The following is a 21,186-nucleotide window of genomic DNA, read 5'->3' as shown; positions in this document are numbered from 1 at the left end:
GCGCGTTCAAGTCACATTTCGATATTTACAAAACTAATAAAAGTGATCCCAAACGCCTTCGCCGCAACTGTAATCACACGAAACATCAATAGAGTCTCCTGGAAATCCCTCTAGGATCTAAATCGCAATTTGCACATGCTCTGGCATAATTTCTACAATAGCACAGTGCTTCATAGGAAAGACCACTAATCTGCAGAAATTGGAGCTATTAAGGGAGGAATTCCCATTGCTCTCGCCATCAAGGAGTCAACTTCAGCAGCAGTGGGATCCGTTATATTGTTCCGATATTGAAATTACCATGTTAGGGTAAATGTCTGGAGATTTTCGTCGGTTTATCACACAAGTGACGAACGGAAGTTCTATTCAGTTATGAAGTCGGACAAAACTGTATTGGCTAAACACACGAGGGGAGAAGCATAATTTATTGTTAAAATTATTGACATTGCATCTAAGTAATAATTATGCCAATAAGTGATTGTTTTGGCTAACTCCGATTTTGTGTTCTACGGGTAATTTTCAGTATTTCCATGGTAATAGAAAATCGTTATTCACTTAAAAAAATTACTATCGGCCTCATCAGCCCTTCTGTCGGCGACATAATGTTGTTTTACCTTGTCTCTCTACAATTCAATCAAATATACACAAAAAAAAGATAAAAAAAGAAAAAAAATCACAATTCTTGGAAATACTCCAACAGTGTAGTGGAAAGGAAGAGGAAACGGGATTGTCATCTTTATCTTGTTGGACAAAAGGGATTGAGTATAGACCAATTGTAGTGGTTGACTTTCCATTTGGATTGTAGTTGTAGTAATCGTTCCGTTATTAGTGTCCGTTCGTATAAATGTGTCTTGGATGGATTGTGCAGGGGGTTCACGGGGCGTCTTTTCTTGGTGACTAGTTTCAAAGCGATCTGTTCTGTAGTTTGTATATGCTGCCTTGTTCACTCTGTAGCCATTGCTCTTAGTATGTGTGCATAGTCCAGTGGCGATCTGCAGACGGATTTGTAAATGTCGGTGGCCGTTTGGTACTTTTCACGATTTCCGTTCTTGTATTTTGTGCATGTTTTCACCTCCGCTTTTGGTTTCGTTTGGTGACCGTCACCCACTCTCGTTGGAGTATTTCATGAAATCGTACAAAACTTCGTTTTACAAGTAATCAGTGAAGAATAGCTGATTCGTGCGTAGATAGTGTCTTGATATATAATTTATTTTTAAAATTTATGTGCCGCATAAAATACAATTCGCCTTGATACGAAGGTTTCGACCCAATGGAGTCACACGCACAGAAATCCTGCTCTTCTTGACAACGTGGGAAGTGAAATACCAGATTGTGGGTTTGGTGCACTATGCTTCTCTTAGAAATAAAACATAAAAATTCAGTGGGTGGTCCACTAAAAAGCTCTTAAACACGAATCAGATTACTTTTTATTAGGTTGCAGTGTTCTGGTTAAAACGCATGCATGAAACGCTTAGAACAATAACTGCCAGTCGCCATATCCTGTGCTTGTTCTAACGAATGCATATTTTCAATAAGGTCTGCGTGGCATATGGGAATTTCCATTTTCACTCCACTTTCCACTCGCTTTAGCCATTATCATCATCCATAATATTTTAGACAAAACACCTGGAAAATGCCAGGGAGTCTGCTTTATGATATAGGCATCCCTCCGTGATTTAACATCCGGGATATTATCTTCTAAACGCAGGGATGTTGCGAATTTTTTTTATGTACACGACTGAGCGGGAAATATTTTAACCCAGGGGGATTATTTTAATGTGGCACTTGGAAGCAATTTTGATATATTTACCGTAAAGAGCGAATACACAGGGTGACAATTCGAAAACTTGCAATTGCTACGTCTGAAGAACAAAAAAAAAAAAAAAGATATGAAAATTCCTCAAATTAACCTCTACATTTTCGAGGAGAAAGCGAAATGATGTATTAACCGATCCGTTCTTGCTTACCTTGCCACCCCCAGCCGCCCCAACTAACTAAATAATACTAAATGGCAACCCCCTACCTGTGACACCTTATCTTCAAGCTCTCAGCAAACGCTTTCCGACGGTGCCCTGCAAAGCTAGCTACATTTGATCGAGCAGTAGCGTTCGGTTGATTAAGGAAAATCTAATCGCAATCTATTACCATTTAATTGATTTAACTACCGCTGAAAATCGTTCGCATTAGTGTCCTGGCAGCAATCCTTATGGGGCATCATCGAAAGGTGTTTTTAAGGAATTTAAGATGAGGTGTTTCATCTAGGAGATTGCCACTTAACCATCACTTGAAAGGGCTGGCGAGAGACGAGGGGGCAAACGAGAACGGAATGGTTAATGCGTCTTTTTGCTTCCCCCCCTCCCGTCCCCCTCATGGCATTGTAGAATTTTTTGATATATACGTTTTATTTCCTCAGATTTAGTTATTGTGCGTTTTCAAAAGGTCACCCTGTATAACCCAAATTGAACTCGTATGGAGTAGTAAAACTTAACCTTCAATGGCGGCCGCAATTCACTTCTCGCGCTAAAAAATATGTATTAATGTGATTGTGATGGCGACTTCAATTCAATACCGGTTAGAAAACGAATGTATTAACCGTATTTATCAAAAGCAGCAGACAGAGCAATTAAACTAATAGTATACAGCAAGAACTGTTTATTGCTTTAGCTCACCCCACAAAGGTTGCATGTGAAGCTAGTTGGCGCAGTAACGACATGCGGGTCTATATGCTCCATTGTGCACTTCTCAAGCCTTTGTTTTTACTACGTGTAGTTAAGTTAATTAAATTACTCCCAATAATGCCCCCCATTTATTTATTTGAACATAGTAACCGCAGATGTATAACTACGTGCCTTACCAAGATCGCGTCGAACTCCTAAGACGACAATCTTCGACCGATTTGATACTGCGGTCGATTCTAAAATAAAAGTAAAATCCGCAACCGTGAAACAAATTCGCTCAATTAGATTTAAAAATAAAAACAGTAATGTTCATAATTATTGTAAGCCACAAGTTCATCGGCATCGGCTCCGTGTTTGCGATAAAAATAGATTCAGTCAGTCGAATCATCTTCTTCTTTATAGCGATGCCAGAACTCCTGAATTCTGGATGAGTGTCGAAACCAGAGCCAATTAATTACAGGGCGTTTAATTAATTTGTCGCTTGAGTGGGAAAAATGAGAAAGCTCGTTTGTTCACACAATGTCAGGTCTCGTTATGTTTCAGTCTGGCACTTGACAGGCGGGACAGTTTATTAGATGCTTTGTTTTTTTGAGATCGGGACTAAACTCATTCGTCACGATTTTCAAAATCCTACTCGCAAGAATCTTCAATTTCGCCTTCAATGTCAGACGTAAGAACGTGGAAGTGTATGACGAAGAAGAGCGACCCAGATACTTACTACCTGATTTTGTCGGGCAACATATCCGTTATAAGTAAATGGGACAAGTTTCAAGATGCAAATTTGCATCTATTCGCTCAAGAGCCGGCTTCGTCCTTTGAACGGGATAAAGCATACACTATTTAATTTAAAAAGAGCATTTTCCTAAATGCTTACGTCGTCGGCTTTACTAGAGCAGATTTATTGCTCTAGTTCCTCAAATTTGTTTTTTTTTTACCTTATTTTAGTAAAGAAGTCGCAAACGTTGGAAAATTTCCAAACGACGTTTCTTAAATTCTTCGGTCATAATTCAGAAATTTTGACGAAGAAACCAAGATTTTTAAGCTGCCTCTTAAACTGCAAGATTGAATTTACGAGTAATATGTGACGATTTTGGATTTGTTTCTTACAAAATCCATAACATATAAAGCAATAAATTTTGCGGTGTCTCGGGAGAGAACAAATGAGTCGCGTTCTTGTTCGGCATTTTCTGAGGCGAATATTCCAGCGAGATTTTAAGAAAAAATTTCATATGAAAAATCGAGTTGTTTTCAGTGCCTCCGATATGCACCTTTTCTGTTTCTATCGCTTTGCAAAATCATCCCGTATGCAGTTTCAAGACAGGTTTTTTTGACTTTTTCTTTACATACAAAGAAGTTTCCCCTTTTGCGAACTTTATCTGTAGGCGCGCTGTAACACCCACCAGGCGAACAAATTGTTCAAAATCTTCCGTAGTTATTGCCGTGAAATTTTCAGAATGGGTGCTGTACAACCATACGTTACAATCGTCGATTTCAACGTGGTAAAATGGACGTTTCGCCCACATTTTAAAAAATTGTTCCTTCTTTGTTAGGACACGTATGAGAAAAAGCTAAAAAGAGCGAACTATTGATTTAAATATTCACACCCTTAGGTTATTTCCTCAGCAATATATGTGGCAACTAAGCATCCTACGTCTTAAAGCTTTAACATCAATTAAAACGTTCTATGATCAGAATAAGCTGCGCGTCGAATCGCCGATATACGAAAATTACCCCTGGAACGCCAATCCATGGCACAATTCATATCTCACCGTCATCGGTCTGAGGAGAAATTCGCGAAACTCAAAAACTGGTTAAAAGAAAGTTTAGAACAAGCCAAATTCATAACCAGTCAACAAACTCTTTAAGAAATTTTTAACATAAGTAACATCGGATCGGAATGAAATCCTTCCAACAACTAATGGGCATTTCGTCTATATTATGAAGCCTCGCGCAACTATCGCTTTTGATCGGTAATGAGTCGAGTACACTGTAACTATTGAGAAATAAAGTGGCTTCGCAGATGACGGACGAATGACAGAAATGAGATCGAGAACATAGCTTCTCAGCCCGTTTCATTAATTTCCTCATTCAGTACGGAATAACTATGCGTGTCTGCATTACCTTTCAACTGGATGCAATTGTATCACCCTCCATATTTAGTGACAATATATGTATAATCGTCTGAATTATATCGTCTGTCTGTAGCTTAAAGGCCACACCATCATCCCCCCTTCAGACGGATAATCTTGGCAACATAATGACATATTCACTGAAGCTCGAAAGGGGGTGATTTGATACTTTCCCATTGATTCACACTTACATTTTTATTCCTTTATTCTCTTTATATATTCGATGTGCCTTATCATCCTACCGTTTACGTGAAATTTGTTTAAGTTTTTTCGTAAACTGCCGGATACCATTGTACTTTGTGTCAACTATCAAAACCAAGAAAATGCATTAGTGGTACTTAGGCAATCGACCGAGGAGACATAAATTCGCAAACTAACATGCCTTGTGAATACTTTGCAGCACGTAGGTATTCTACACAGCAGCTACAGTTGAGCTGCGTTACTTTAAGATTGAATTGATTTGACATTTGCAAAGTGTGACTCACTTATTCAACAGTAACATTCGTTATGGCGTTTCCGTTGAGTGTCATAAATCAGAATGTACGACACGGAAAGTCGAATTTTGTAGTAGCCTGTCTTTATTATTTCACATCTGACTGTATTGGGGCATAGTGGCTTTGGATTTATTCATGAGCTTTTGGGGAATCGGAAAGGGTTAAACGCGGTACCGGGGAAAATCGAAAATTAAAAGCAATTTATATTCTACAAAATTACCCTCTTTTTATATAATATTGAGGTGAAAATTTTCATTTTTTTACATTGAACAAACGGCTTGAAAGCGACGGAAGAAAACATAATGGGATGTTTTTAATGCTAGGATTTGATGGGACACTTCTGCAGTAGTCTCCATAGTCCGCTCGTCCAATAAGTAATTATTGAACGTCGACAGAAAAAAAAATTATATAAACTTCGTGTAAAAAAACCTTCGCTCCGTCTTTTGGCCTTCCTTGCAAATCTTGAGGAAATGCCAAATTCCATTTTGCAATTTGCCAATCTCGCTTGAATTCTTTAGAGTTCCGTGACATCGAGCTTCGGAGGAGGGTTTGTTATGCGTTAAAAAAGTTGAAAACAACACGTGCTGGAATTAATGGATTTAAATTGGAAATTATGGATGAAGAAAAAGGAAATATAAAATGAGGAATAATGGAATTAAAATTTGAGAGAGTTCCAAACATTAAATTCACATTACTGGCCCGAAGGATGGTTTTTGAGGTTATAATTTTTTAGCTTAACGCCGGAATACAGGGCTGAAGCCAAAAAAAAAATAATTTAGCCACTACAAAAGCAAGATCTCCAACAAGCCCTGGTATGCTTAAACGAATTTGGAATCTGTATACAAAGCTGGACACCAAAGGTTTATCGACCGATTCCGTTTGCCGGCAGTGCAGTCAACAACTATGTTGTAATTTTGACCATGAACCGTATTACGCTGCCAGCAGACAGCAGCATTTCATTCAAGTACCGATACTAATTGAATTTTTCTCTAATGGCATAATATCACACATCTGTTTTGACGAAATATTACAACTCACGATGAAAGGGAAAGTTACCGGACGTTAGATTCAAAGAAAAAATATTTTTTACTGATTTGGAAGTAGGTTGTATTTATTGTTTGAGTTAAATTAAATTGAACTAAATTATTCATCTAAATTCTAAGAATAACGCCTTATTCTTGGCTCATTCAGCCAAACAGAGTAGTTCAATGCTGGTAAGGGTGTTGTTAGCCCTTGAAGTAGTTGTTTCTGTTCGAGTCTTCAAATTCTTTTTTTGCCCTATCCTTTTGCTGGGTTTTTATCATACTTGTCTGCAAATTTGCGTCCTATCACGTAATTATTTTTCTTCATATTCTTTGTACCTACCTGTGCGTAAACGCAAAAAATTCCGAAGATCATCTATTTATTACTTTATTTCTATCTAATTTACTTTCACCTTTTTTAGACGTTTTCAATCGCTCTTTGATTACTTGAAGAAGCAATTTAAATACTTCTGAATACGAAACAATTATACATCTTTCAGGTACATCAAATTCACTTAAAGCATCAGAAAACAATGACAGTCATCCGTGAAAAGATAGCAGTACTTTTCAAGGCAACAGTAGTTGGTACCGCTTCAACATATCCGATTAATTCAGTAATTCGTATTCACTTAAGGTCTATAAATGAAAACTGACTTATTTCACTACATAAATTTAATAATTATGAAAAACGTCATTTTGCTACCGAAATTCGATATTCTTGAATAGAGGATCCCTCATGTGCGTCGACTTTTAGAAAGCGTGATCAAAGGGAATAATTTTTAGTAATTCTCCAGATCCATTATTGTTTCTGAGATACGCCGGAATCGAGAGAGAGCTTTGCATAGAATAATGTTTCCTTGTAATTCCGCCTGTCCAAATCTCGACATTCTTTAGTAGAACTTACTAGAAACAGAAATACTTTTGAAATGTTAAACGTCTCAATTCAAAGAGGGTGAATATCACTATAAATGTTCCTATTCCTGTTCTAGTTTTAATGACTTACAGAGCGGATGGAAAATAGATTTACGCCAAAGAGCTGTAAAAAAGCTTTTTTATTGTAGTCGCTTTTCTGCGACTAAAAGCTCCATTGTTGAATAGAAATTTTAGAAACTTTGATGAAGTGACATGACTTTTGTTACCTATACCTATCTCCTACAGTGTATGAGTTTCAAAGATAAAACTGCACAGAAGAATTTGTAGTGCAGAACGATTTTAGTGTCGCGGTGCTTCTAACAATCAAAACTCGCCATTATTTACTACAACACTCGATATATGTTTGGACTGATTCGTGATCGTTTGAAATATTTGAAAAGAAATCTATGTAACTACAAAAAATGTCAATAGAATATACGGGGCGAATCTTAAGTAGGGTTTTTTTCTTTTAACAACACAGACATCTAAAAACTAAGCGATATCTATGTATTTTTTTCGATCTCTCAAAAACAACCGAAATATGCAGATAAGAAAATTTTCAACTCTGTACGTGTGAAAAAAAAAGTTTTTCCGTGAATTATTTCTATGGCGTTTCTTATCGGTTCACGGGACTCTGCGATTAGTTTGAATTTCAGCAATGAGCATCAAACTTTTCATAAAACCCACACAGATAAAAATCACATGGATTTCGGTCTGGTGATCTCGCGTGCCATTTTATTTGTTCATTGTGACTTAACCGCCCGTTAAAATATCAATTATTTGAAAAATGTCGAAGTTTGTTAAAAACTTTTTTTCACACGCGCACAGTTCGGTTAATTCAGTAAACTGACGAACGTCACAAGTTTCGGCACTACCAGCTGGCGATGAAGTAATAATTACCTATGCAAACCGTAATAATTATTTTGCCTTCGCCCCGTTTGGCATGGTTAACACGTTATTTAGACCACACAACGAATGATAACCACGTTCTACTCGCATGTCCCATATAAGAGCATTGAACATCTGTTTACAAAAAGAGCCCATTGAAAACAGAACAACTCAACGTCATTTTAAAAGATGAGGTGTGGTATCGTAATGCGGATGTTGCATTTTACAACAATAAAGGCCCCGGAAATAAAACACGTTTTGCCTCTAAGGGCAAAATTTGTTTTATTTCCATTCAGCATCTGCTCTCGGAATAATCATGGGGACTGAAGCTTTGGGTAATATAACGGTTGTTATGTGTGAAAGCTCTTGGAAACCTGGCAATGGTGGAAATGGCCGGAGGCCCTGGGCAGTACTATTTCGTATGCTTCAGTTGAAATGTTATGCAAGTCACTGTAAATTTTCGTAGTCAATATCATTTATTTCATATTGCCATATGCCTTTCTTGGCGGTGCCGATTTTAAGCGAGATGTTAGATCATACACCAGTGATTCATACAGACCGTCGGTCTACTTTGCAACGTTATAAACTCCATAAAACCGGGGTTGTGAAATTTCAACACAGGAAAATATTTGACGAAATGCCAATGCCACGAAGAAATAGTTTGGTCTAGGAGAAATTGGTCGGATTCTTGTTTACAATAAAATTGGTTAATCGACTATATGACGCAGCAAATTTGAACAACTTTTTTTTAAATACCTCTTTGCAGTCTCTTTTGTCCTGTGCAAGCAACAGACAATGAAATATGACTTTCCCCACGAGTTACAAAAACAGTTTGTTTGTTTTGAAGATTTTCGTCATATCTACATCAAAAATAGTCGTTTTAAGAAAAATAAATCGGTCGCACGATAATCATACGAAGTATGGCCAAAAATCGTCATCTAATATTGAAACTGCATTGAAGCAGCAGCAACGGAAAGCTTTTAGTGGTGACTCATCGCTGGGTGCAGCAGGGGTAAAGCGCCTCGTTTATTCGATTAGATATAGGGCGACTTAAACAATGGCCCCTCACGGAACGGATTTATTCGTCTGCCCCGAGTATCGAATTTAGAGCATTTAAATGATACTGACATATATATTACAGATATAGCGATCAATCATAACGTACGTTACCATTTTTGGACGATGCAATTTCTAGAAGTGTTGATTTAATGAAGGCTCAAATAGAGGGGCCGAAAACGCTTTTTTAGCTATCTTCAAAGGTAATAACCTATTGAGGAGATTGGAAAGGTGATATCGTTTTTTGCCTGCATGTTGGCGGTTTCCTTCAAATGTACGAAACGTTTCAGTCAGCTTTAGCTATCACAACTTTACTCGGGGATCTATCGACAAAACGCATTACATAACTTTATTTTCAGCCCAATACAGAAAGGAAGCAGAAAAATGCATTAAGTAATTTAAAGTCTGTTGATTAATATGAGATTTCAGTGTGCCCGTATGCTCCATGTATTGCTATGAAAATACGGAGGGTCTGTCTGGTAAAAATAATTATTTGAAGCAGAAGCACATTTTGCCTCCTCTCTATTTATAGCGCTCTTGTAGCTTTTATTATCTCGTGGTGTCCACATGTTCGCTGGCATATTGCAGAAGCCATGAACTAATAAACGGTAAAAGATCAATAGGCGCGAAGGAAAAAGTCGTCGTTTAGCTGATGCATTATAATTAAAACCACCAACCAGTTATTAGACATGAAAGTTGATCGCATCTAAAAGATTTAAGGCCTCCAGATCAATTAACGTCATTGACACTTAAAGACCTTATATGATTAATTCGGGAAACATCTAAGTTAATATAAAAAAAATCGACTTGCAAAAAATACGAAACATTTCAAAATGTTTTCACGTTAAGTGATAGTAACTACACTTTTCCATTCAAATTGCAAAGGTTTTGATTTTTGAATTCTGCCGTGTAAACCAGTTTTCGATTCAATCGTACCACTGGAATCTGATGTCTCAGCAGCAGTGATTTTCATTTTCGAAGCCGTTTCAAAATCGACCAGTAAACGAATTTAAGATCAACATGGAAAAATTATTCATTTTCAAAAAGAAAAATATTTTCAGACCGTAAACGAAATCCTACCCTTTTATGCCGAAAACGTTAGGGGTGAGGGAGAATTTAAATTTCAATAATTCATTGCTGCTGAAGTACGCAATTCATTAATTCTGCTATTAAATTCCCTCACAACGTGAAGTACATATTGAAGAGTTGATGTTTACCCGTCAACTGTATAGATAGAGATAACCACGATATTTCGTGTCCCACATAAGGAAATAGTTCTATTAGAAATAATGATGTAAGTTAGTCATAAACCATTAGATTACAGTTTTAAAAAAAGTTTTAGTTGCTAAAAATGTACTGCACAGCAACTACTAACTAAGAACTAAAACCGAGATTTAAAAACATTTAACTCTTCTGTTTGAAACTCGTCGGCATGAGGGTTGACAAAATGGAGTCGATTGATCAAACAAGGGTCCGGCATTCTAAGGGGGAAATTCTGAATGTTTATGAATATGATAATGCTCATATATTAATCGAAAACGTGAGTTTACCAAAAAGCACGAACATGAGATAAGCGATTACAATGATTTTTTTGTAAAATTGTTTGCTATGGAACATTTCATCAGAAAAAATGTGAACAAAATAACAGAAATACACGCCGGTGAAATCACACGTTTTAGTTTCAAGCATGACAAAAATTAAATTGATGAAAATAAACTTGGCATTCCTATCGAGTAGAGTGCGACTACTAATTGGCCTTCTGGACTTTGCTGCAAATGGCTTCAGTGAAGCTCATTCGCAACAAAGCCTGAAATTCTGGTCAAATTAACGCAAACTAGGAAGTTTTTTCTCATTTACTTGTGCTAAACCTCACACCGCCCAAAGGCATCAAAAAAGGGCGAACTGGCCAACTTTCGCAAAGTGCCTCTTTACACAAGGCATATTTGCAATTTAACACGCCACTGCTTTGAACCCATACCCTGACCAGCTTGGGGGGGATCGCGCGTTCGAAAGCCCGAATCTTCCCCAATAAACGACTTTCTACACCAAACCGTTCAGGAGCAACCGCCTTGCCCTCGACGATCGCCAACACTAGAGCCGCAGCTGAGTCATACATTTCAAAAACGTCAACCGTACAAAATTCTGGCCTCTGGAAGCTTCCACGGGGATGCTCCTGGCACAAGGCGGGTGCAATCCAGTCATCAAGGACACGTTCGGGTGGTTGCCACAATAACAAGGCCAAATGCCCATTAGGTGGTAAATATAGGTTCCGTGGAAAAAGTAATTAAACTTTCGGCATTCGCCGTTTCCAGCTGGTGCGCAAGGTAAGAAGTAGAAACATTCGGGTTATCTCGTACGCGTTCGGAAGTTTTTAGACAAGTGAACTTTCTAGGATTGTATTTGTTCTGTGGTCTCAAAGTAGATTTGTACATGTAAATTTTCAACGTCCGTCTGTGAGTCATTTATATACACCCTAAAGCTGTGGTTTCCGAGGAAAGCTGAGTATAGTGTAGTGACCGCCCTAAAACGTTGTCCTTGTACTTTGCATACATGCATACGATTATTTAGGCCGCAGCATGCAAAACCCTATTGACGTTGCAGCGTATTTTTGATGTTTTAATTCGGCCAATTTTCCACAATAGCGCCCTTTTTGATTGAAAATTTTCGTTATTCATTCTTTCATACAATTCTTATCGGGCCCAATTAAAAATATAATACTTATTACAGGTATCAATTAAACCGTGATGACGAGTATTAAATTATTTATAATACCTGTTACTGGCATTCTATTCATATAAACCTGATAAACGACTGGGGATATTTAGTTACCGCTTTAAGGCCTTCAGCACCGCACGCAGAAGGAAAATTCAGTAACATAATATGTACAACATACACTCGAAAATATATTTCAACAAAATCAATATTCCCCACGTCTCGTGTTTTTTCCAAACAATCTCTCATATTTCTTTACCGCTCTCGTGCAATCGAACCATCTGAAAGAGATTTGATATCAGAACAGAATAAATGAGTAAATAAGGCAAAGCATGTAGAAACGACCATTTCACAAGAGGAGATAAGACAACCGTAAGATATGAATGACTACTTTACATCACATTTCCGTAAGAGGCCACACACAGTTAACGATATCAGTCACCGGAAGTTATGTATTCACTTTCGGTGGTTGAACGCTTATTAAATAGCGTTTTGGGCTGTAGATAAAATATTAATTTGCTGAGCACGGTAAATTATCGATATTTAAAATTGATCACTATTATTTCTAGAAATATGCCCAGCTTGATGGAAAATATTTACAGTTTCCCCGTTGTCTTTAAGTCAATTAACTTTTGTCGGAAACCACATTTCCACGTTGAAAAAGTTTATTTTAAGGTCCCAATTGCGATCACGTTGCGCTAACTTTGTGCGCATTAACAGTCCTTAATAAACCATACTTAAAAAACAGAGATTCGAGCCTAAGTCTAAAGAATGTGAAAAATGTCAGTAATGGACCGTGATCTGACGAGTTCAAATTATACAGTGTGACTAAAATAGCCTGAAATGACTAAAAGTTGGGATGGAGATTGTTTTAAGAAGATTAATGAGTTGTCTAGGTTCTAGGGGAAGATCTATTGATTTTATAATAAAAATAATGGAGAACTCAGTAGCTACAACATAAAAGTCATTAGAATGATAAATATTGTTCGGAATTGATGGTTGCAGCTGTTAATTTAATTTATAGAAGCAAAGTGGAAGGTATTTTAATTGCGTGTTGGTTTTTTGGTAATAAATCCATGAGGAGAGTAAAAACAAAAATTGACTAATTATTATAGCAATCGCTTCTCCAGAGATGCGTTCTATTTCAGTACAGACGTGCAAAATCGCAGGCTTTTTTTCGTTTCAAAACACACTAGTGAAGGAAAATTAACGTGCAAAAAAACGCGCGCATGTGTATTTTGGTGCTAGTTGGCAATAGACGAAGAAAATTGATTACTGCTTTCGCAGGAATGCGAAGAATATTGACGAGTTCCAAAACTCGTAGTAATTCATACCCTTGGACGGAGGTTTTCGACAAACTTGCGGGAATAGAAGAAATTACAACATTTCTAATTCCTGATTGCTGATCGTTCCGCCGAATGTTTAATTAATTAATGTCCCAGCTTGAGAGGCTTTCACATAAATTTGTGTTAAAACTGCCCATTACATTTAGGCCAGTACTTGTGCATACACGATTAATTTGGAATATTTTGTTGAATCGGATTTAAGTTTTCCCATAAATTCAATAATATTGTCCCCAGTGCAAAATTTATTCATCCCAATGCAATCGTTCCAAAGATGATATGTCTTCAAACTCTGGCAATAAAATCTCGAACTTTACGTACGAGTATATAATACAGCTTTATGTGAGCAATATTTCCGACATTGTGTAAAGAGTGAAAACAAAATGTACATACCTCCAAGAGAAAATAGACAGAGTTTGTTATAGCTGTGGTGTGCATGTAATAAAATGACGGACACGTCGTACAGTAGAACTGACAGGTCAGGACGTCCAGAACCAACATTCGCAAGATCTCGGCGAATGCTGCTCTAATCTGAATTTTTATTTTTATTGAAATTATTAATATTTTCGCTAAAACAGCCAAACGTACACGTTGTACGGGTATAACGTTACCGCGATGGAAAATCACTACACATTTATCTCAAATATGAACGAAATATTAGCGAATTTTCAGTTTGGCGCCATATATCCCGCCAGAGTATCAAAAACACATTTTCTGAACATAATCAACATTCCACATAAAATAACTAACTTTGTTCACACCAATGAAAAGCGTAAATTAGTCATAAAGCTATTATGTGTTCGCCAATTTACACTAAATGTGTTGAATTTATGTTTATAACATTGAAATAGCTGTGTGGTAGAATTGTAAACAGAAATACTTGCTGCTCGCCAGTTTTCTCGAAAACAGTTTCAAATCTTCAAATCTAGCATTTTTCGTTTTTGAGGATACCTGACGATTGAGTAATAATAACCAAACCAATTTTCGATTATGTGGTATAAATTAATCACATACGGAAAGCCACAACATTTAGCGCTGTACGTGTCTCGGAAGCAATGCGCGAAATTCAAGGTGCTATTAGCTGAAAAGTGCGAAAAGTGACACTTTTCCACATGCCCATTGCAGTTAGTGGACGACACGAAGATCGTTTCGGTCAGCATTCCAGTTCAGTAAAACACGTTCGCACGTACGATATTTAGAATTATCACCAACGCAGAAGACGAAATTTTCGAATATACACATCGAATTATCAAATTCACTACAGTCACTTATCTCTCAAATTAACTCTTTGGAAATATTGCATGTAGGGTTAGTAGGAAACTTTTTTTCTAGCCATCCTTTCGAAACCCCTATTTTGCTACTTTCAGCTTTTTTCGCCCTTGTCGGTCGAGAGAGAATATCGCTACTTTTTCCTCCTAGCGACCATCGTCCATAGAAAATAACGACAGTTTTATTGTTTTGCATTGCAACAGAGAGCAAGCTCCTACCAAATCAAATTTATTAAGTGCATTTCTGCCACTCAAACGCCAATCTCACGGCGTGACATTCGTCCTAAATAAGAATCGCGGTAACCACAGGGCTTTCCTCGTGAGTTCCTTCCATTTGGACGGACATTAATAATGCAACAGGACGTCTATCAAATAAATATCATACAGACCAAACTTCTAGCTGCGAAATCAATCTAATGCCCGAACTGCAAGATGTAGTTGTTACGTTTAATTAATTGTGCCAATCCTTTATCTTGATATCTGTCTTAGTATCTTTGAATGTTAAGGTGTAGTAGTCACTATTATACCTTTCCACGTAGAATGCTAAAGCTATCCAGTTCAAGGATTCGGTCAAGAAATTGTTTGATCTTATTTAGCAGCCACCTATGAAATTGCTTATAGAATTATTTTAGAAAGCTGTTATTATAATGCAGTTTTTGCTTTCATAAAAATGGACTAGTGTTGTAAGAGGTTTATTATACTACTACGTAGTCTCCTGTTTATTCAAATTAATTCCGATATATTGTGCTACTTGAAGCCTGTGGTCTGGCGTGGCCCGTTTTTGCTAACCGAATTTCAACCTTCTTACACATAGAAATTAGAATTTTGATCACCGCCGAAATATTTATGTAAAATCCGTACATTTCAAGCTCTCACATAGAAGAAATAAAATCATTAAAACATTCTATTCTAATCAAACATCGGTTTTTTTTTATCTAGGCACGCTATAATTATTTCTAAACAGGAAGCTCTTTTCCATAAGCAGTCACGACACGACACATTAATGTTAGATCATGTAATAACTTTATACAGAAAGTGTGTTAGTGTATTTTCGCTTTTAACCTCGACCCATTCTAAGCTCTCCCACAGGCTTATTATTTATTATTTTACAGGGCATGTTTGATGCGAATTTCTTCGCAGTGTAGATGAACACATCCGTTTAGTTAATTATGATGATATAACAATTTGGTACCTACTCAGACTCCTCCCGCGCTGGGGTAAGACAAACTGAAGTGTTTTTCTTTTATTTGGAAGATTGTCGGGGGTTGTTTCGAAGGGCAGGGGGGCGGTAATTAAAAAAATTCGCTCAGGGCGCCAGACAATTAATGTCGGTCCTGAGATGAGCGGCACTTGTTTTTTTTTAACTGATAACATTTTAATCTGAATTGGATTGCGGAACTGCGACTACGCTAGTGTGAGAGATGGAGATTTCGAAAAAATGTCAAAAAGCCACCACTAAAACGGTATTACGCATGTCTCACTATAACGAGAACTGTAACGGAGTAACGATGAACTGTTCCTTTGGGGTGCTGAACAGTATTTCCAAAAATTTACTTCACACCATCGCTCACGTCTCTTTGTCTCTGCCTAACCTCTTCGATGGGTGGCAGTCTCTGACTTGCAGCTCTTGCTTTTTACAATTTTTTCGACTCCGGTGATTATAATGTGGTGGGTGATGGAACTAGGACGGCCGTGAATGTGTACGAGGGCGAAGCTGTGCCGTTCCTCCCACTGTGGAGAAAAAGTGCAACTCTGCCGAAGGTTGTGCAGGAAGCTTTTTTGACTCGAGTGAGCATTACACTCTGAAGGATTTTTGAGTTCTGTGTTTAAATTTTCGAAGTATCTAACAGAGTCCTGTAGATAGCCTTACGACTACTACGAGAAATTCTTCAGTTCTACCATATTCAGAAGAGTATTGTGTACATTTCTACCAACGTTTATATAGGGCAGACGTTTTTGAGAAATCTATCAACTCTAAAGAAGTCTCAGGTTTTGGAGCGTTTACACATTTTACAATAAGGCTTGTTTTTGACAACTTTTATGCTAATGCGAAAATTCCAGATTTTCTTCAAAGAGTCTGTTCCAAGTCTACGACAGTCCTTGGACCACGGAGTTTACAATAATCTGTTTTGTGACATCTGAGAATATGTTCGTCGATATGTGGATTTTTTCAGGTTTAAAAAGTGTCGTTATTGCCACTAAAGTTTATCATTCCACGTAAAATCTCAATTCTAATTAATTTCAGTTTAGTGAATCTCAAACCTGCAAATAAGATAAAACTGCTCGGGATTAACAGTTACTCTAGATTATTTGCAGGCGATGCACATTTAGTGTCTACTTCCAATCACTGAAAAATGAAATCTATTTCATTCTCTCTTCGTCAAACGTAAAAGGACAAACCTAATCCATTTTGAAATTCAAAATTTGTGCTTGCTCATGCCGTATGCTTAAACCTCCTTTTCACCACCATATGGGATTTATTTTTAGTAGTTTCTTTCGGTGAAACGCCTATCAGGGTATGAAATAAACTTTTGTTCACGACTTTTGAAATGCATCACAATGAATTGCACAATAGCTAATTAACAATGATTGGTACACGAACTAAGAGAATCGGGCACCGCTAAGATGAATCTTATAAATCGTTCACCCATCCGAAGTGCAGTCTTGACAGTCACTTTAGTCAGAAAAATAAATGTTTAGAAGGTTAAGCCGGTTTTCCTTTTTGAATAATGACAAAAATTTCCGTTAGTAGACTTTTTCTATATTTGGAAAACGGAAATATTGTCAAATTTGCACAGTAGAAGGACCGAGAATGAACTCTTCACTACTCTGGCGGTAGTAGACAAAGAATTTGAACACTTCGAATTAATTGGAATTTAGAACACGATTTACGTTCGTTTCCCGTCTTCGCGGATAAATTGCTCGACCACCAATACAAGAACGATTTTGATACAGAAAAAAAATTCCTCTATAAATTCTCAAATTTTCCCTGGAGTTGTTCATGTGGCTTTAAATTTTCCATGAATTTCTGGCACGTTGGTAAACTCAATTTATCGTTAGGCGTTTTCTTTGGTTAAATGTAAGTGCTTTGGGCCCAGTTTCAAAAACCGAACTTAAGCCTACAGAAATTGAAAAGCAAACTGGAAAACCCTCATAACTTGCTCACTCATACATATGTAAATTTATAAACCTTTTCATTACCTCAAAGTATACTCTTGATGTGTAAATTTTATGATTATTGTTTTCTTAGTGGGCGTCATTATTTATTTCTAGATCTAAAGTGCAAGCAAAGTCCATTGAAATTGTGTTGACTTCAACATATCATTGTTATGCAAATACTTATTCTTCAATCCGGGCAATTAACCTTAAGTTCGATATTAGTACGAAAGATAGTACCTATGTTCATAGCAATTATTATTTCGACGAGGCTACCAAACAAAACGGAGAAAATAATAAGGTTAAAGTTTATATTGCACAGGCCATGGTAACATGTTGTTCAGAGAATTCCATTAAAATAGTTCTCAATCATGTTATACAGCTCATAGAACTACAAGATAAGCCATTTTGTTCAAATTTGGTGCGGTTACTGCTCCGAACACATACAAAACATACAGTTTCTCTACAAAAATATTATTTATGATACCTTACAATTCACCATTGTTATTTAGTCGAAACGAAAACATGGAAAAAGTTTTCGTTTTAAATGGCAACCAACGAAGTTCAACTCTTATAACAAATGTTCAAAGTATTGACTATTTTCCTAAACACATAAATAAGTTCATTTTAGACAATTAATCTGTACTTTGGGGGTCATGTCGGGCTTTTAAAAATATTTTTTTCACAACAATGTTCGACCGCAAAGCATTATAAAAACAAATTTTTTGCAGAGAAAATGTATGTGTGGCAAAAATTTTTCAAAACAAAAAAATTTTCAAAATAAAATGAGTTAGAGGTAAAAAAATTATATTCTTGCGTGCAGGGGGTAACAAAAATACGAATTGTTGTTAACGAACCGCATGCCATTTTTAATATTTCCACGCATAAAAAATGACCCATCTTACGTCAAAACACGCCAATGTATATAGCAATTCTCAGTTACAAAATCAATGAAGATCAATAGAGGCAGATTTGGAAATTATTTCGGAAAAAAAAATATAGATATATATATATTAATTTGGGAACTTTAGCGCCCCCTAGTGGTTGAAACGAAAATACATTGGATATAGTCAAGTTCGCCTGAAATGCCTTCTTTTTGGTTAAAGAGTTTTTAATCAAGAGTTGGACAGTCACGTCAAGGGCACCCCGTATTTTATCGCCTTTAAAACGTTACACAACTCATTTCCACTCATTTCCTTCATTTCGTGATTTTGATATTCGCATCTACGTCATTTGAGTTCTGATGGTACGATGACTGGCGCAAAAATAAAGGGTGAGCATTAAAAAGATGGAGAAATTCATGTCATGAATCGTGTCTCAGATGCTTGTTGATAAATAGCAAATGGCTTAATCAACGCCATACGTTTACGGTTCAGTGCCTAGTGCGAGGTTTTTCTTGAATGTTCACCCTTTGTTTGCACTTTGACCTTAAGTCGAGGTTAATCGCTGAAATTCCAAAGCACGAACTCAATAGCGCAAAGATATTCACATTTATCCAACTTGACATATACATTATCATACACACCGAATCATCTGAACAGATTGATCCAGAGTCATCTTCAGCAAACTCGTATCCAGTTAGTTTTTTGGAAAATTTAATTGGATCCGATGCCCTCCGAATCCAAGACATCTCTAACGTTGGCTATCATCGGCCACAACTCCCAGGCGTGGAGTAACGGAGTAACTCAAATAACCACTCACGAACGATGATATCTAATCCATGAAACTTTCAAAATTTTATTAAACTCACGAAAAACTGAAACAAGATCGTAGCATCCCGTCGACCGACTGGCACATGTTTTATCGTCATTTGTTTGCGCTGCACAGCCAACTAGAGGCAACTAAAATTCAAAGTCTGAGGCTGCATAAGAACAGTAAGGCACACTACACATATACAGAACAGTTGATTGTCGAGCCAGTGGCGGAGGTCAAATTATTATCTGCTATTGGATTTTCTTTCTGTGATTAATCCCGATGCGAGTGAGACTTACAATAGCGCATATTTGTAGAATGTTACGCATTGTTATGGATCTATTCGTTTGGAACGTCATTGTTGCTGGTATCAGTTAAACTATGAGTGATTGATGATGAAATGTGCAAATACATTGTTGGATAAATAATAATGTAACATTCGTTGCGAATGTTCACCTAACGCTCCAACTACATTTTACAAAATATACTTACAGCGGATCAGAAAAGTGTTCGGACACCCATGCTTCTGAGCGGCGTTTGCTTATAACTAACGATATCTTCAAGAGTGTTTATTTTTCTTTTTAATACGATTCTTGTAGTCGTTTAATACTAACGAAAATGCAAAAACATGTAAATATGTTCCTTCTCCTCAATGCAAAAAAATTGATAAAACTTCAATCCCGCATCGATTTTGGATATAAAAAAAATATTCGGACATTCGTTGATTCTTCAATACTCTCATGTTTATTGCAACATACAACCAAAGTCAGAACGGAAGAAAATGGATCGAATTAAAAATAAAAACAATATTAGTTTCGATTTAATTGGCAATTGGTGATGTTGAATTAAGAAAAGAAGCTTTCCTAACGCAAAATCTCAGAAAAACGAAATTTAACGAAGAGTACAGTTAATGGCATTATCCAAAGGTATAAAAACCAAGATTACATTTCTTCCTTAAAACAATCCGGACGTCCACGTGCCATAAACGAACGTGAAGAAAGGGTTGTTATGGACCAAGTGAAAAAAATCCCAGTATTAGCGCTCTTAAACTGCAGATAAACCCAGAACAACAAACGGGTAAAAAAGTAAATGCTGGAACTATTCGATATGCTGCATACATAGAATATAATGGGATATGCATATGTAGGATATAATGGGAGGGCAGTTAGAAAAAAGCCCTGGCTCAACAACAAAAATAAAAACTTTAGATTCACATTTGCTTCGGGGTTTATTTTAAAGGAAGATAGCTTTTGGGATGACGTAATTCTTTGTCACGAATCAAAATTCAACGTTTTCCGTTCCGATGGACGTCAAATGGTGTGGTGAAAGCCCTAGAAGGAGCTATAAAGTCAGAAAACTTCCGTGCCCCTGTAAAACACGGAGGCGAGTCAGCATGGGTGTGGGGCTGTGTTTCGCCTGCGAAAGTTGGTGAATCGATTTCCAGTGGAGATATCATGGATAAAACTTGAACTTGAACTTGAACATTAAAAAAAAACTAATGTGTTAAAAAGTGCTAGAGACACGGGCATAAGGAGGACTTTTAAGTTTTATCAGGATAATGATACAAAGCACCCTGCTAAAACTGTGCAAGAATGGATGCTGTACCACTGCCCAAAAGTCATTAAAACTCCTGCGCAATCTCCAGATCTTAATACCATTGAAAACGTGTGGCATTATTCAGACACAAACCTAAGAGAACACACATACATTTCAAACAAAAATGAATTAAATCGAACTTGATGAGTGGGAAAAAATTTATATAAATTTTATAAAAAATCTCATATCATCCATGCCTAGATGTTTGCACTGTGTGATAGATCAGAAAGGAGGTCATATTAA

At 36.9% G+C, this 21,186-nt stretch overlaps 1 protein-coding gene and 1 long non-coding RNA gene across 10 annotated transcripts in view; one reads left to right on the top strand and one right to left on the bottom strand.

Annotated features, from left to right (window-relative positions):
* The window catches only part of pico, a 137,184-nt gene that overhangs the window by 32,043 nt on the left and 83,955 nt on the right, over nt 1-21,186 (bottom strand). For 2 of the 6 annotated variants that reach the window (XM_066286152.1, XM_066286157.1), the window contains exon 1: nt 19,181-19,505. The exons of the other annotated variants lie outside the window; for them this stretch is intronic. In XM_066286152.1, coding sequence (XP_066142249.1) covers nt 19,181-19,285 — 105 coding nt within the window. In that variant the 5' untranslated portion in view covers nt 19,286-19,505. Of the gene's footprint in view, nt 1-19,180; nt 19,506-21,186 lie in introns of those variants that run through there. 6 annotated transcript variants of the gene reach the window in all.
* The window catches only part of LOC136341318 (uncharacterized), a 58,483-nt gene that overhangs the window by 35,137 nt on the left and 2,160 nt on the right, over nt 1-21,186 (top strand). The gene's annotated exons all lie outside the window — the stretch shown is intronic.

This window comes from Euwallacea fornicatus, chromosome 9 (assembly GCF_040115645.1).
Source record: "Euwallacea fornicatus isolate EFF26 chromosome 9, ASM4011564v1, whole genome shotgun sequence".
NCBI lineage: Eukaryota > Metazoa > Arthropoda > Insecta > Coleoptera > Curculionidae > Euwallacea > Euwallacea fornicatus.
This window is presented reverse-complemented; position numbering and strand designations above follow the sequence as displayed.